General features: G+C 46.0%; 1 protein-coding gene across 3 annotated transcripts in view; it reads right to left on the minus strand.

The window, feature by feature from the left end:
• The window catches only part of LOC138262023 (ATP-dependent translocase ABCB1-like), a 935,493-nt gene that overhangs the window by 302,243 nt on the left and 617,812 nt on the right, over nt 1-15,438 (minus strand). For all 3 annotated transcript variants that reach the window (XM_069211682.1, XM_069211683.1, XM_069211684.1), the window contains one exon: nt 8,630-8,730. In XM_069211682.1, the coding sequence (XP_069067783.1) occupies nt 8,630-8,730 (101 nt within the window). The remainder of the gene's footprint in view (nt 1-8,629; nt 8,731-15,438) is intronic.

Raw genomic sequence — 15,438 nt, forward strand, 5'->3', positions numbered from 1 at the left:
AGGTCCACCAAGTAGGTGACCTCACCTTTTTTTTCTAGGATTGGATAGGGCCCAGTCCATTTGGCCTGTAGTGCCCTAGGAGCCATGGGCTCCAAAACCCACACCAACTGTCCTGGGTGATACTCAGGCATGGTAGCCTTTTGATCATGCCAGAGCTTCATGAGCTCCTGACTGGCCTCCAGGTTCCTGCTTGCCTTCTTCATATACTCAGCCATGCGAGACCGCAGGCCTAGTACATAATCCAGCACATTCTCCTTGGCTTCCTTGAGAGGCTTTTCCCAAGACTCTCTCACCAAGCACAATGGGCCTCTTACAGGGTGCCCAAACAGTAACTCAAAGGGGCTGAATCCAACCCCCTTCTGTGGCACCTCCCTGTAGGCAAACAGCAGGCATGGGAGGAGGACATCCCATCTCCTCCTGAGTTTGTCAGACAAACCCATGATCATGCCCTTCAGGGTCTTATTGAATCTTTCCACTAGACCATTGGTCTGTGGATGGTAGGGTGTGCTGAACTTATAAGTAACACCACACTCCTCCCACATGGCTTTCAGATAGGCTGACATAAAGTTTGTGCCCCTATCTGAGACCACCTCCTTTGGGAATCCCACTCTGGTGAACACACCAAGTAGGGCCCTAGCCACTGTGGGTGCAGTGATTGTCCGGAGGGGTATTGCCTCAGGGTACCTGGTGGCATGGTCCACTACCACCACAATGTACCTGTTACCTGAAGCAGTTGGTGGGTCTAGGGGACCAACAATGTCAATCCCCACCCTCTCAAAGGGAGTCCCAACAACTGGCAGTGGAATTAAGGGAGCCTTTGACTTGCCCCCTGTCTTGCCACTGGCTTGACAGGTGACACAGGAGCTGCAAAACTCCTTGACTTTTTCGGACATTTCTGGCCAAAAAAAATGGTTGACCAGCCTGTTCCAGGTCTTGGTCTGTCCCAAATGACCAGCTAAGGGGATATCATGGCTTAAGGTAAGGAGGAATTCTCTATACTTTTGGGGGACCACTACTCTCCTAGTAGCCCCTTCTTTGAGGGTCCTAGCCTCAGTGTAGAGAACTCCATCCTCCCAGTAAACCTTGTGGGTACCACTGGTATCCCCTTGTTCTTGCCTGGCAGCAGTCTGCCTCAGGCCCTCAAGAGTGGGACACTCTCTTTGTCCCTGGCACAAATCTTCTCTGGTGGGCCCACCTGCCCCTTGCAGTTCTGCCAAGTCAGGCAGAGTTTGCAGGGAAGGTGTCCCTCCCTCAGAGTTCAGATCCTCCCCCTCAGGGTTGGATTCTTCCTGACCCTCTGTACTTGTTGGGGCTGGCAAGCCAGACCCAGTGCTCTTTCTCTTTTTCTTGGAGGCTTGGCCCATTGTTCCAGGGTCCAAGTGTCCAGCATTTCCCTGTTGTGCTGCCTGTGACCTAGTCACAGCACACACCCATTCAGGGAGATCCAGCATCTTTGCATGGACCCTTCTCTCCACTTCTGACCATTCAGATGCTTCAAGATCATTTCCCAGTAGACACTCTACTGGGAGGGCAGGAGCTACAGCTACTTTTTTAGGGCCAGTCACACCTCCCCATTCCAGACTCACCATAGCCATGGGATGGAGTTTGGTTCTGCTATCTGCATAAGTCACCTGGTGGAAGACACCAGGTAAGACCTGCTCTGGAGAAACCAGCTTTTCTGTGACCATTGTCACACTGGCTCCTGTATCTCTCAGAGCTTCCACTTCAGTCCCATTGACTTTAGGCCTCTGCCTATACCTCTGCATGATGGGAGGTAAGGTGGCCATAGTTGCAATGTCCACCCCACCCACGGATACTAAGGTGACTTCAGTGTACCCTGATTCCACCCCTGGGCCAACTTCCACCCCCAACCCTACACTAGCAATCCCCTGGGATTGCCCACCAGTGGGGGGCTTCTTGGTGCAGATAGCATCTCCTCTTTTATGTCCTGGCTGATAACAGTCAAAACACTTGCCGGCCTTAGCAAGCTCCTGAAACCTTCCTGCTTTAGCAGGATCAAAATTCTTTCCCTGATACCCTTTCCCTTTAGAAGTGAATTGGCTCGGGGCTCCCCCTCCCTGAGAAGTTTTTGGGGACTCTTGTGAGGACTCTTTGGGTTTTTTGTTATCTTTCCCCTGGTTCTTCCCCTGAGAAGAACCATGTCCTCCCTTTTTCTGATCACCCCCTGGGGGTCTCTGGTTAACTCTAGTTCTTAACCAGTCATCTGCTGCCTCCCCCAGCTCTCTGGGGTTGGTCAACCTAGAGTCTACTAGATACTGGCGGAGCCTCTCTTGGACACAATTAGTTAGAAGGTGCTCCCTCATAATCAAATTGTACAGCCCCTCAAAGGTACTTACCCTGTTGCCCTGTATCCAGCCCTCCAGTGCTTTCACTGAAATGTCCACAAAGTCCACCCAGGACTGGGTGCTTGTCTTTTGGGTGTCCCTAAACTTAAGCCTATACTGCTCTGGGGTTAGACCAAACTTTTTAGTCAAGCATCTCTTCATACTGGGGTATGAGTCTGCATCCTCCCCACTCATGGTTAGGAGCCTATCCCTCCCAGAGTTGGGAACTAACTCCCAAAGGAGTGAACCCCAGTACTGAGGCTTGACTTTCCTCATCTGGAGGGCCCTCTCAAAGGCCCCCAGCCACTTATCGATGTCATCCCCCTCTACATAGGCAGGAACCACCCCTTTGGGTAATCTGGGGGCAAAACCCCCACCCAGGGACACCTCAGTTTCTTTCTCGCTGCTTCCATCTTTTTTTTCTTTGCTTGCCCACTTCTTTTTTTCTAGGGCAAGCTTATCTGCCTCCAAAGCTATGTAGGCTAGCTGGGCTTCCAGCTCTCTCTCCCTGATGGATGGGTTCTCTCCTCCTGAAAGGACCCTCTTCCTACCACTAGCTTTGGGTCTACCCCTAGTGACTGTGTCCAGTGAGGACCGTTCCTCCTCTTCCTCACTTGGGGTCTGATGCCTTTCCTCCCCTGAATGGTTAGAGTTAGCATCATCTTCTTTTGGTTCCTCCTCTGGAGCTTCCTCTGTCTCTACCTCTTGGGCCTCAGCCCATGCTGTCAGGGAATTAATCAGGATTTCTTTCCTGAGATTAGTGGTTGCAGGCAACCCCCTCTCAATACACAACCCCCTAAGCTGGACTACTGTCAGTGTGGGTAGGCTAGCCAGATCAAGCTCCATGGTTCCCTAGTTTTGTGTCAACAAAAAACTTTTTGCAAAAATTGGTAACAGGAATTTAGAAAAATTACAAAAATTCAATAATTGAAATTAATCCAAATTAATTTAAAAAAAAAATTAAAATTAAAAATTCAAAACAATTTTTGCACTAGGACAATTTAAAGGATTTTTAATTTGTTTTATCTAAAACTGTAACGTGATATTGAACACAAGTACAGGATCCCGTCGCTGCTTCCAATTATGTTGGAAAATGGGTTATTGGTAGGGCAGGTAGGTACCTACACCTAGCAACAAGCCACAAACCTCCACAAAAGTACAGTTAGGTCTCAGTAAATTAATCCCAGCTCTACCCTTGGTAGCTTAGCATCGAGCGTCAAGGCTTAACTTAGGAGACAAAGTGTAAAGCATTCAAATATCACAAAACAGTAATTAAATAAAACACAGGAAACAGTTTAAAAATCCAAAACCAATTTATAAAAATAGCTTATATTTTTATCTTTAAAATGACACAAAAACGATTAAAATCGGTTCAGGGGAACCGGAGATATGAATTTTTAAAGTATTATTATTTTCTAGCGCATAGAAACAAAAAGCGCCAATCGGGTCATCTGGTTGCACCAGGACCGGGACAAGGTCAAACTTTCAGGCCGACCGCGATGGAGCCCTGCTCGGATACAGGTCGCGGGAAGCCTCGGTTAAAAAGTTACCTTCTGACTTAGTCTTTATTTTGAAGTTTTTCTTCACCGGGACGAACCTGCCAGTTGTATCCGACCTCCTGGAGCCCTTGTCCGGATACGCGAAGTCGGTTTCCTCGGTGGTGATTTCTACCTTCGGACTTAGTCGTTTTTTCGAGATGAAAATCCTTCGACCGGGGTAAACCTGGATCTTGATCCGACGTCCGTGGAGCCCTTCTCGGATACGATGGCTGGAAGGTCCCGGTCAACTTTTTACGTTCGGACTTAGTCTCTTTTTCGGATGTTTTTCTTGACCGGGACGAACCACGAAGTCAGGCCGGGTCGCGGTTGAGGCAAGCCGGCTAGAATTTCCGCGTCGAGTCGGTCACTTTATGGAGCTTTTTTCTAAAATTTCTCCAATCTTTTCCAAACTTCTGGGGCTTCACCCAGATGTTCTTTTAAGGTTCTTTTGGGGTCCACAGCTCACCCCAAGGGTCCAGAAGTTCTGTGATGGTCCTTGGGAAGTGCGGACTTCAACTCCCAGAGTGCACCTGGCGCAAACTCCTTTTTGGCCACTGGGCAGTGGTCAGCTGGTCACTTTTTCAGGAGTTGGTGCAGGGGACTCTGGTTAGCAATTTTTCACCTGTAGCAAACAGGGAGTCCCTCCTTGAACCAGTGGAAGCCAGGCAAAGTCCTTCTTGTGGTGAAGCCCAAGTGTGCAGCTGGTGCAGTCTTTCTGAGTGCAGGGTCCAGGTGCAGGCCAGGGGTCCAGCAGGGCAGTCCTTCTTCTTCTTGTAGTTCCTTTCTTGTTGAATTCTGGAGGGGATCTGAGGCGTGGGTGCAGGTCTGCCAGTTTTATCCTTGCTCCTGGGTGAAAAGCAGGGGGGCCCTGGTCCTCCAATCAGGGACAGGGTCGTCCCCCTGTGATGACCACTTCCTGGGAAGTGTGGCAAAAATCCATCCCAGAAGGCAATAGTCTCTAAAAATCCAAAATGGATGAATCTGATTTTTAGAGGAGAGATCTGGCTGAGCCCACCCACTGGTGTGGCTAAAAATCATAAACACACCCCTCTCCTGCCCTCTCCTAATCTAATCAAGGGGGCACCTAGCTGTCTGGGGTTGCAGGATGTGGGGGTGTTGCTGGGTGCTCCAGATGTCCTTCTCTGCCTTTGAAGACCAGTTTGGCAGCCCTCCCCCTTCCTGCTTCCCCATCTGCTGAGGGGAGATTCTCTCCCCCAAGCACATTCCTTTGTGTAAAGCCAGGCCACTTCACACCTCATAAAAGTGGCCTGGCAGAAGCTGCTGCAGGCTGGCCAATCAGAGCACAGCAGCAAAAACAATGCAGAGCTGAAATTGGCAACTTTTTAGGTAAAGTCTAAACTTTTTACCTGCACTAGTTATATTAAATCCAACAACTGGAAGTTGTGGGATTTATTATAACAATCAATTTGATACCAAATTCTTGGTATGTAACATTTAAGGAGACTTTAAAATGTAAAATAAAGTCTGCCCATTCTAGCCTATGAAGGCCATTTACTTCAATGAGGGAAAAACGAATTTGGCTGTTTTTACCTCACCAGGGCTTATAAATCTATTTTTATAAAGTCCCTGCTTATAGTTACATGGCACCCAGCCCTAGGGGCACATAGGGCACACCTTAGGGGTGACTTATATGTAAAAATAAGGTAGTTTAAAACTTTGGAAGTACCTTTAATTCCAAAGTCGAATTTGCATATAACTTTAATTTAAAAGCAGCCAGCAAGGCAGGCTGGCTTTTAAAATGACACTGGGCACCTCAGCAATGCACCTAGGTGTGCACCACCTATGCTGTGGTCCCTAAACCTACATGCCCTACCATATACTAGGGACTTATAGGTAGGTTAACTTAGCCAATTATAATTAGCCTAATTTGCATATCCATTTTACACAGAGCACTGGCCCTGGGACTGGTAAGCAGTACCCAGGGCACAGCCAAGAGTCAGTAACCACCAGTACCTATCCAGAAAGAGTGGGGGTGATCAGGCAAAAAAAAAGGACTTTCCTACAACTGGAAAAAACTGAATATCCCCCACACAAAACTATGGTTCCACAGGATGTGGCACATCCTGGCCATGGAACAAATCACAGCCACATTACAGCAAATAGACTTCTATATGGAAATCACTAATAGACTATGGCCCTGATTTATACTTTTATTGCAACGCATTGCTGTCATTTTTTTATGCAAAAGCGTCGCAAACTTACAAAATACAATTGTATTGTATGTCACAGCTAGAATATCAACATTTCACTCCACAACATCTTCACACAAAGGCCAATATTTATACTTTTTTAGCGCCGCATTTGCGTCATTTTTTGATGGAAAAGCAGTGCAAACTTGCAAAATACAATTGTATTTTGTAAGTTTGTGCCGTTTTTGCGTCAAAAAGCGTTGCAAATGTGGCGCTAAAAAAGTATAAATATGGGCCAATATATCTTTTTGACCTATGTGGTGGGGGAAGGGCAAAGAACTGATGGAGCCACCTTGAATCCCCTAAGCAGTGATAGCACATCTCCAAACTCTGCTGACTGCACACCTGTAAGACTATGGGGGACATTCTGACCCTGGCGGTCCAAGACCGCCAGGGTCGCGAATGACGGAAGCACCGCCAACAGGCTGGCGGTGCTTCCAAGCCCATTCTGACCGCGGCGGTAAAGCCGCGGTCAGAAAACCGGGTCCGGCGGTTTCCCGCCGTTTTTGCCCCGGCTGGGCGAATCCACCATGGCAGCGCTGCAAGCAGCGCTGCGATGGGGATTCTGCCCCCATTACCGCCAGCCTGTTTCTGATGGTTTTCACCGCCAGGAAGAGGCTGGTGGTAACAGGCGTCCTGGGGCCCCTGGGGGCCCCTGCACTGCCCATGCCACGGGCATGGGCAGTGCAGGGGCCCCCTACCAGGGCCCCATGAAGCTTTTCACTGTCTGCCTAGCAGACAGTGAAAAGCGCGACGGGTGCAACTGCACCTGTCGCACGCCCGCAACACCGCCGGCTCCATTCGGAGCCGGCTTCTGTGTTGCAGGCCTCCTTCCCGCTGGGCGGGCGGGCGCTAACATGGTTAGCGCCCGCCGGCCCAGCGGGAAGGTCGGAATGCCGGCAGCGCTATTTTGGCCGCGTGGCGGCCAAATGGCGGTTCCCGCCGCCCGCCAGACTTGGAAGGACCACCTATAACTACAATGCACTGTAGCACTCTAATAACACCAATCTGCAATGCAGCATTACCAACCGGTTTCTCCTTATCACTGACTTCTGTACAGTGACCTTCCTCCCACCCGATTCCCTGCCCTATATACCCCTTTACTTCACCGATTTAGCCCCTTCATTACTGTTGGCTGAAACAGGAAAACTATACATGAATCAATACTATATTGCTGCCTATTGATGTACGAAGGCATGTGTGTGATTTCTACTGTGTTATTTGTTATACACCAAAAACCTAATAAATGTATTTTCTTTTTTAATGAGGCTGATGAACTATCGCATTGTCAGTGTGTTAGATGCTGGCAATTAGTGCAAGTCTGCAGGAAAACACCATCACTGTCATCTCATGGACCTTGGATTATTGGAAAAAACTCATTTGAGGGGATGCAGAAGCAACAGCATCATACCAGGGTACATAGGAAGAGTCTGGTGGCAGAAGTTAAAAAGAAGAACAGCATGTTGAATTGTATAAGGGACAGGAGGAATTATGTGATTAACGTTTGATACATTCAATTGAAAAGAAAGTAGCACCAGCAAGGGTCGGACTGAGACAGCAAATAGGCCGAGGCCCAAAAATAAATGTGGACCTCACTAGTGAATCAAATTTAAAAAAATAGTGGCCCATGTTAGCAAATTTGGGAAGCTTGAACTTGTGAAAGCATGCTGTGGTATACACGACAGCATGGATTTGAGCTTGCTAGAGGTAATGTTTGGTTTACTAAAAGGGAAATTAACAGTGAAAACCGCCCAGCAGTCCATAAAACAGTCCCAGAAAGAACAAAAATGGACAACAAACTGACCTGCCAGACCAGCCCATCGGGCACTGCCTGATTGCCGTATATACCTGTCCGACTGGCAGCAGACATGACAGTGGGTAAGTTTCAGGGGGACCTTCAGGGGCACACAAGCAGATCACCAGCCACGTTTTGATCCGATGGTAATGTGAGAGCTCAGAGGATGAGAGCTGGGTAGCATGGAAAGTTTAGAATTCAAAAAGTGTAAGGCCGAGTAGTGAGGAGCAAATGGGAGGCTGACCTTTCTTCTACAGATAGCAGTGCGGACAAGAAAGGGGTGCGAGTAAAGATTCATGGAAAGAAATAAAATACTGGGATGCTAAGACAGGAAAAGTTACGATGAATTTATGTGTTCAGTAGAAGAGGTGATCATGAACAGATCCTTGATTTAAATGGACACTAGCGAACCTACATCCAATGTGTTAAACAAGATGAAATCTAGGTAATTTCACAAGAAATACAAGAGTTCAGATAGCACAGCAAACAATTCACCAGAACCGTTCTTAATCGCTCCATAACTTTCTAAATTAAATTCGGTGATGACCTGTAAAATTGCTTTTCTTAGGTATAACTCATCTTGTGACATACCTAACTCCTGCCGTAAACAACGTTAATTCTGAACTATTTAATTTGGTATAACATTAATATTTAGCTGCCATATCTTATGAGCAACAAAATGTGTTCATGGTATTGCAGTCAATGAAAACGATTGCATCAGCAACATTATTGGCAAATAACCTGTATGGCTTCTTCAGACTTGCTGCATATTTTTCATAGAAGGCATCTTCTCGAGTTAACGAAGCCACAGTTCTTATGTTTTCCACAGCTTCTGTTGATATCTAAAATAAAATGACATAAAGACAAGCAACATGTAATTAGGAAAAGACTAATGTAGTTTTTGGTAGGCAAATTACATATATATGTGTTTTTGCTGTAGTTCAATTGGAGAATTATGCTTCAACATCTCAAATTGTAACTTTTTTCTGTAAAAAAAAACTAATAGAGAGAGAGAAAACTTGTTTAACTACAGTTCTTCTCACTGATGGATATCGTTCCCCTGAAGGACATGCCTAGTGCTATTATTGGGCCCGATTCACAAAGGTAAGCTTAGACCAAAAGTTTAAGTTTAGACCAAAAGTCTTAGTTGAGACTTAGGCCTATATTTATACTTTTTTAGCATTGCATTTGCGCCAAATACAATTGTATTTTGTAAGTTTGTGCCACTTTTGTGTCAAAATGCGGTGCACATGTGGCGCTAAAAAAGTATAAATATGGACCTTAAGGTCTAACTTTACTTGTAGTAAAGTTGGGGGCATATTTATACTCTGTTTGCGCTGAATGTGCGTCAAAATGTTTGACGCACAATCGGCGCAAACCCTGCCCCATATTTATACTTTGACGTCCGACCCCGCGGGCGTCAAAGTTCCACCATGTGCGTCATTTTCTGGAAGGGGGAACCATCCTTGCGTTAATTATATGCAAGGTAGGCGTTCCCTTCCAAAAAATGGCTTTAAGACCTGTGCCCCATATTTATACTCTGACGTCATTTTGACGCACAGGAGGGGGCAGGCCTTAAAAAACGGCGCTCAGCCTGATGGGCGCCGTTTTTTAACACCTGGGTCAGGGCAGGCGTTAAGGGACCTGTGGGCTCAGAAGGATCCCAGAGGTGCCCTCCCATGCCCCCAGGGACACCCCCTGCCACCCTTGCCCACCCCAGGAGGACACCCAAGGATGGAGAGACCCACCCCAGGGAAGTTGAGGTAAGTCGGGGTAAGTATTTTTATTCTTTTTTTTTTTTGTGGCATAGGGGGGCCTGATTTGGGCCCCCCTACATGCCACTATGCCCAATGACCATGCCCAGGGGACATAAGTCCCCTGGGTATGGCCATTGGGCAAGGGGCATGACTCCTGTCTTTGCTAAGACAGGAGTCATGTCAATGGAGGTTGGGCGTCAAAAAAAATGGCGCAAATCGGGTTGAGGCCTGAATTTTGCCTCAGACCTGACTTGCCCCATTTTTTGACGCCCAACCTCCATTTTCCCCTACGCCGGCGCTGCCTGGTGTGAGTCATTATTTTTGACACACACCAGTCCGCAGCGCCGGCTAACGTAATTCAATAAATAAGGCGCCCGCATGGCGCTTTGGAATGGCGTTAGCCGGCGGTAAAATTTTTGACGCACAACTGCGATGGCGCAGTTGTGCGTCAAAAAGTATAAATATGGGCCTTAGACTTTTGGTCTAAACTTGGACTTTTGGTCTAAGTTTATCTTTGTGAAATTGGCCCATTGTGTTTATCCAGGGCAGTTAGGGATGAGGCCTTGAGGACAGGCTACCTGGCATTTCTGGAAAATTAGGCCCTGATTTATGCTTTTTGGTGCAAAACTACACTAATGGAGTTTTGCACCAAAAAGGTTCAGCACCGGCTTGCACCATTTCTGTGCACCGGCCAGGCACCATATTTATGGAATGGTGCAAGCCGGTGTAAAGGGTGGGCTAGCGTAAAATAAAATAAATTAGTCGGTGGGGCTGGCGCTATGGAAGAAGTGGGTTTTGCACCAAAAAATGACGTTAGGCAGGTTAGAGTAAAAAAAATGGCTCTGACCTGCCTAGAATCATTTTCTGACGCAAAACCATTCATACCATATGACTCCTGTCTTAGAAAAGACAAGAGTCATGTCCACCACCCAAATGGCCAGCACAGGGGACCAGGGTCCCCTGGGCATGGCCATTGCACTCAGTGCCATATAGGGAGGCCCATTTCTCGGCCCCCTATGGCACGTTAAAAAATAAAATGCAATACTTACCTATACTTACCTGGGATGGGGTTCCCCATCCTCCGCAGTTCCTCTGGTGTGGGGGGTGTCCCTCGGGCCTGGGGAGTGCACCACCATGGAAATAGGCCCACAGGTCCCCTAACGCCTGCCCTGACCCAGGCGTTAAAAAATGGGGCAAAGCAAGCTTTGCCCCACTTTTTGACCCCTCCTCCCTCCTATGCACCATTTTTGCATGGGAGTATAAATATGGAGTTAAGGCCATAGAGTCATATTTTGCATGGGAACGCCTACCTTGCATCTCACTAATGCAAGGTAGGTTTTCACTTCCCAAAAATGACTTTTACTGGGGTCTAGCGCCAAAGTATAGATATGGAGTTCGTTTTGCACCGAATTAGAGTAAAAACAAAAAAAATGACGCTAATTTGGTGTAAACAGAGTATAAATATGCCCCTTAGTGTGTTCAGGAGTCTAAAGGCATTTAAAATCAACAGTAGAGCAGGATGGGTATGTGAAACAAAAGGCTTAAGCTATTTTCACTTCTGTGCTCTCTTGCAATGTTATTTTTATCTTTGTCACTGTTTTTCACTGTGTGGTTTCTTTCATAGTGGTGTGTTTCCATTTGTCACTCTTTACTTAAACTGAGGTTTTTGCTGTATGAGAGATAGCTATGTGATGTAATTGTGCTTGAGATAAGGGACAACTTTTTTGAATGCCAATGACTGAACATACCAGTAAAAGGGTGGTGTTGTTTTTTTTTTTTCCTGAAGAAGGAAACTATTGCTAATGTTTTTTCATGAAAGATTCGTGCTAAGCAAGAATGTTCTTTACATAGGTCTCGATTACATTTTGCGGGAATGTAAGGAGTGTGTCTTTCACAAAGTACTAAGATACAAGTTATTGTTTCTCTTTCATCAGAAAGAGGTGCTGGCTAAAGTAGAATAGCATTTGGTTTAATATGTTCTACATACCAAGACCAGGAGTGTCCACTTAGAGCATTGCACATTGCACCGTTGTTGGCTAATTCTTACAGAGAGCCCTATTTAGATCTTGGCAGGCCTCTCATTGTCTCCGTGTAGTGGTGTTGTCAAGAACTCCACCAAGTTGAGAGATTCCCCTCACCCTCTTTAGATGTGGGCCTGCTGATACTCTGTCCTAGTTGACAGTGTGTTTTTGTCATGTAAGCGGCTCACCTCTGTCCACACGAGGGGCTCCTCTGCTGGTTAAAATTACTCCATCGCCGTCAGGGTGGTGCGATTGCACCAAGCCTATTCAGATTTTCTTTCCTAGCAATGGATTCCTGATGTAGTGTAGAAAAGTAGCCTCTTTCTAGCTTGGTTACCCCCACTTTCGGCCTGTTTGTCAGTGTGTTTGACTGTGTCTACTGTGATCCTGCTAACCAGGACCCCAGCAGTTATGCTCTCTCCCTTACATTTGGTTGTCACATACTGTTAACACAGTATTTTACCCACAATTGGCATACTGGTGCCCCCTTATAAGTCCCTAGTATATGGTACCTAGGCATCCACAGCATTGGGGCACCAGGGGATCCCTATGGGTTGCAGCATATATTTTGCCACCTGTACGGAACCCATGTGAGGGCTTCTGAAGGACTACCATTGCAGCCTGCGTGAAAAGGTGCATGCACCCTTTCACTGCCAATTTCACTGCACCAGGTGACTTATAAGTCACCACTACAGCAGGCCTTACATCTCTGAGGGCAGGGTGCAGAGCACCTGTGTGTAAGGCACCCCTGCACTAGCAGGGGTGCCTCCACAACCTCCAGGACCATTTTCACGGACTTCGTGAGTGATGACTCCATAGATAGGGAGCTTAGAAAGCTGAGATTGGAGAAGGCCAGGCTGAGGCTGCAGCAACAACAGCTAGCCCTAGATAGGGAGTCCTTGGCAGTGGAGAGGGAAAGGCGGGGGTTGGGGTTAGTGCCCCATGGTGGCAGCATCAGCAGTTTCAGGGATTACAGAGTCAGGGAGGATTCCATTGATTTCAGAAACTTGCACAAAATTGTTCCCTCATACAAGGTAGGGGATAATATCTACAAGTGGCTTGCTGCACTTGAGAGGGCCTGTAAAGTTCAGAGGGTCCCTCAAAGGCAGTGGGCTGCTATTCTTTGTTTGTCCTTCTCTGACAAGGGGAGGGATAGACTTCTCACTGTCAAAGAAGAGGATGCAGGCAACTACAGAATTTTAAAAACAGCTCTTTTGGAAGGTTTTGGTCCCATCACTGAACTGTATAGGATCAAGTTCAGGGAGACCAGAAAAAAGGGCTTACAGGATTGGGTTGACTTTGTAGACTGTTCTGTTAAAGCTTTAGAAGGCTGGTTACATGGCAGCAAAGTGACTGATTATGAGGGCTTGTACAATCTGTTGCTTAGAGAGCATATTTTAAATAACTGTGTCTGACTTGTTGCACAAATACTTGGTAGACTCAGATCTGACCTCTCCCCATGAATTGGGAAAGAAGGGAGACAAATGAGCCAGAACAAGGGTGAGCAGAAAAGCTCATACAGGGGGTGACAATGACAAGAAGAAAGACCTCAGGACAAGGGTGGGGACAAAGACAAAAGAATAGACTCCTCATCAGGTCCACAATACTCTTCTGGGGGTGAGAATAAAACAGCAAAAGCCTTGGTGCTATGTGTGCAGAAATAAAGGCCATAGGGTCATATGCAATGGGAAGGACAGGAAATTACTACACCACACTGTTAACTCAAACGTAACACAAATCTGACCTCTCACAAATAACCTCTGTTCACAACAACAGTATGCCTCTTCAGAAATGCCTCTAAATAAAGTGTATAATGTTGTCATCATTAACTGTCAAAATGGGCTGGAACAATGCACCATTTGGCCCCATTTCCAAAACATTTTTCTCTGTGGGGAACTCCTCCACCAATGTGCATTTGGAGGGTGGGCATGAGCACTGACGTGGGGCACTGGGTAGAAAATACATATAATATGGCCCCCACTTAAAGTTTGGATTAGTCAGACATAACAATATAAGTAAGGTCAATGTTTTTAGAGACACAACTAGAAAGACACCAGGCTAATGGACCCAGACTAGACCTAAACATACATATATAAGAGAAGGAAAGCATTCCACATTATGATTTAAGCAAAATGACCATAAGATCTAGCATGTTCTATCAAGGCATGGATGGTCTGAAGAAAAAGGGAACCTGGATGTTTATGTGCCTGACCTTTCCCTCCAGTCCACCAGATGTGTTTTGACAAGACTACAGAGGCACTAGCGAGCCATGCACAAGTGATACACTTTGAGTTTCAGCCTCTGATACATTCAACAACCAGTTCCACCCACTGTAATTCAAAGATATATAATCAATTTCCTACATGTAAGCAAGAGAGACTGCTACCTCTAATTTTGCTGAGAATGAATCATTTCATTTCAGATATTGGGGATCGAAATATCAACATTTCCTGTCCTTAGTCACTCATTTAATATTTGACTTCTTGCAGTCCCGAATTATTACATGTCTGGATTCCGATTAATTTGTCTCCTTGCGTCAAATGCCAACTATATATAATTCTTTGTGCACTTTATAATTTTTTCACTATTTCACTTGAACTGTGTCTGTACCAGAACACTTAATAATTGAGCTGTCTATTGAACTTTGGTTGTTGTTCACAATACAATTTATATATAAGTTACTAGGGATCATATTATTTGTTCATTGTGGCTCCCTATATTTGTAAATGATCTTTGTAGTGTATCTGGGTCTTACATTTACACTCACTGTTAACTCAGTCCAATATGCTTTTAGAGACACCAATCTGAGGTTAGTGACTATGGAACATGTTTGAAATGGCCTTTCTGGTTGGTTAGGGTATGCACCTAATACAGGCAGAACCCACCCCCTCTAGTCAGTGCGAGGGAGTTGCACACCCACGATAACCCCTGCTCACCCACTTGGTAGCTTGGCACAAGCAGTCAGGCTTATCCCAGAGGCAATGTGTAAAGCATTTGCACGACACACACACATGTGACACAATAAAAGCACCACAAAGGAAACACAACATCCAGTTATGTAAAAATAACCTGTATTGCACAAAACATCATTAGACTAAACACAACATGTATCCGTAATATGCTGCTACACAAGCAGTTGTCAGAACATCACACAGCTACTAGTACTCTGCAAAAGCCAGCAGTAGTCATATAAAACACATAGGTTACTGGTTATTATGCAACACAAGCAGAAGTCAGATGAAGCACATAGATTACTGGTATTCTGCAACACAAGCAGTATTCAGGTTGTCATCATTGTTAGAAATGGGGTCTTTGGTTGGCAGTCAGGTTACCCTCTGTCCAAGCAAGGACCCTCACTCTCGTCAGGGTAAATCACACACAATTCAAATTATCCTGTGCCGACCCTCTGGTAGCTTGGCACTGAGCAGTCAGGCTTAACTTAGAAGGCAATGTGTAAAGTATTTGGGCAATAAATCAAGCAATAACACAGTAGAACACCACAAAAATACACCACACAGTGTTTAGAAAAATATATAATATTTATCTGGTAAGATGCAGGACAAAACGATCAAGATTCAATAAGTACACATTGAAATATCACTTAGAAAATTATATAAAGAGTCTTTAGTTTTTAAAAAGCAACAAGTGTCTCTTGCAAGCACAAAATACCCGGTTTGTGTTCAAATTCTCCGCAAGGGACCGCAGAGGAGGAGTTGCATGAAAAACGGGGAGGTGTCCGTCGATTTTTCCAGCGCACACAGACGATGCATCA

This window comes from Pleurodeles waltl, chromosome 10, assembly GCF_031143425.1.
Source record: "Pleurodeles waltl isolate 20211129_DDA chromosome 10, aPleWal1.hap1.20221129, whole genome shotgun sequence".
Taxonomy (NCBI): Eukaryota; Metazoa; Chordata; class Amphibia; order Caudata; family Salamandridae; genus Pleurodeles; species Pleurodeles waltl.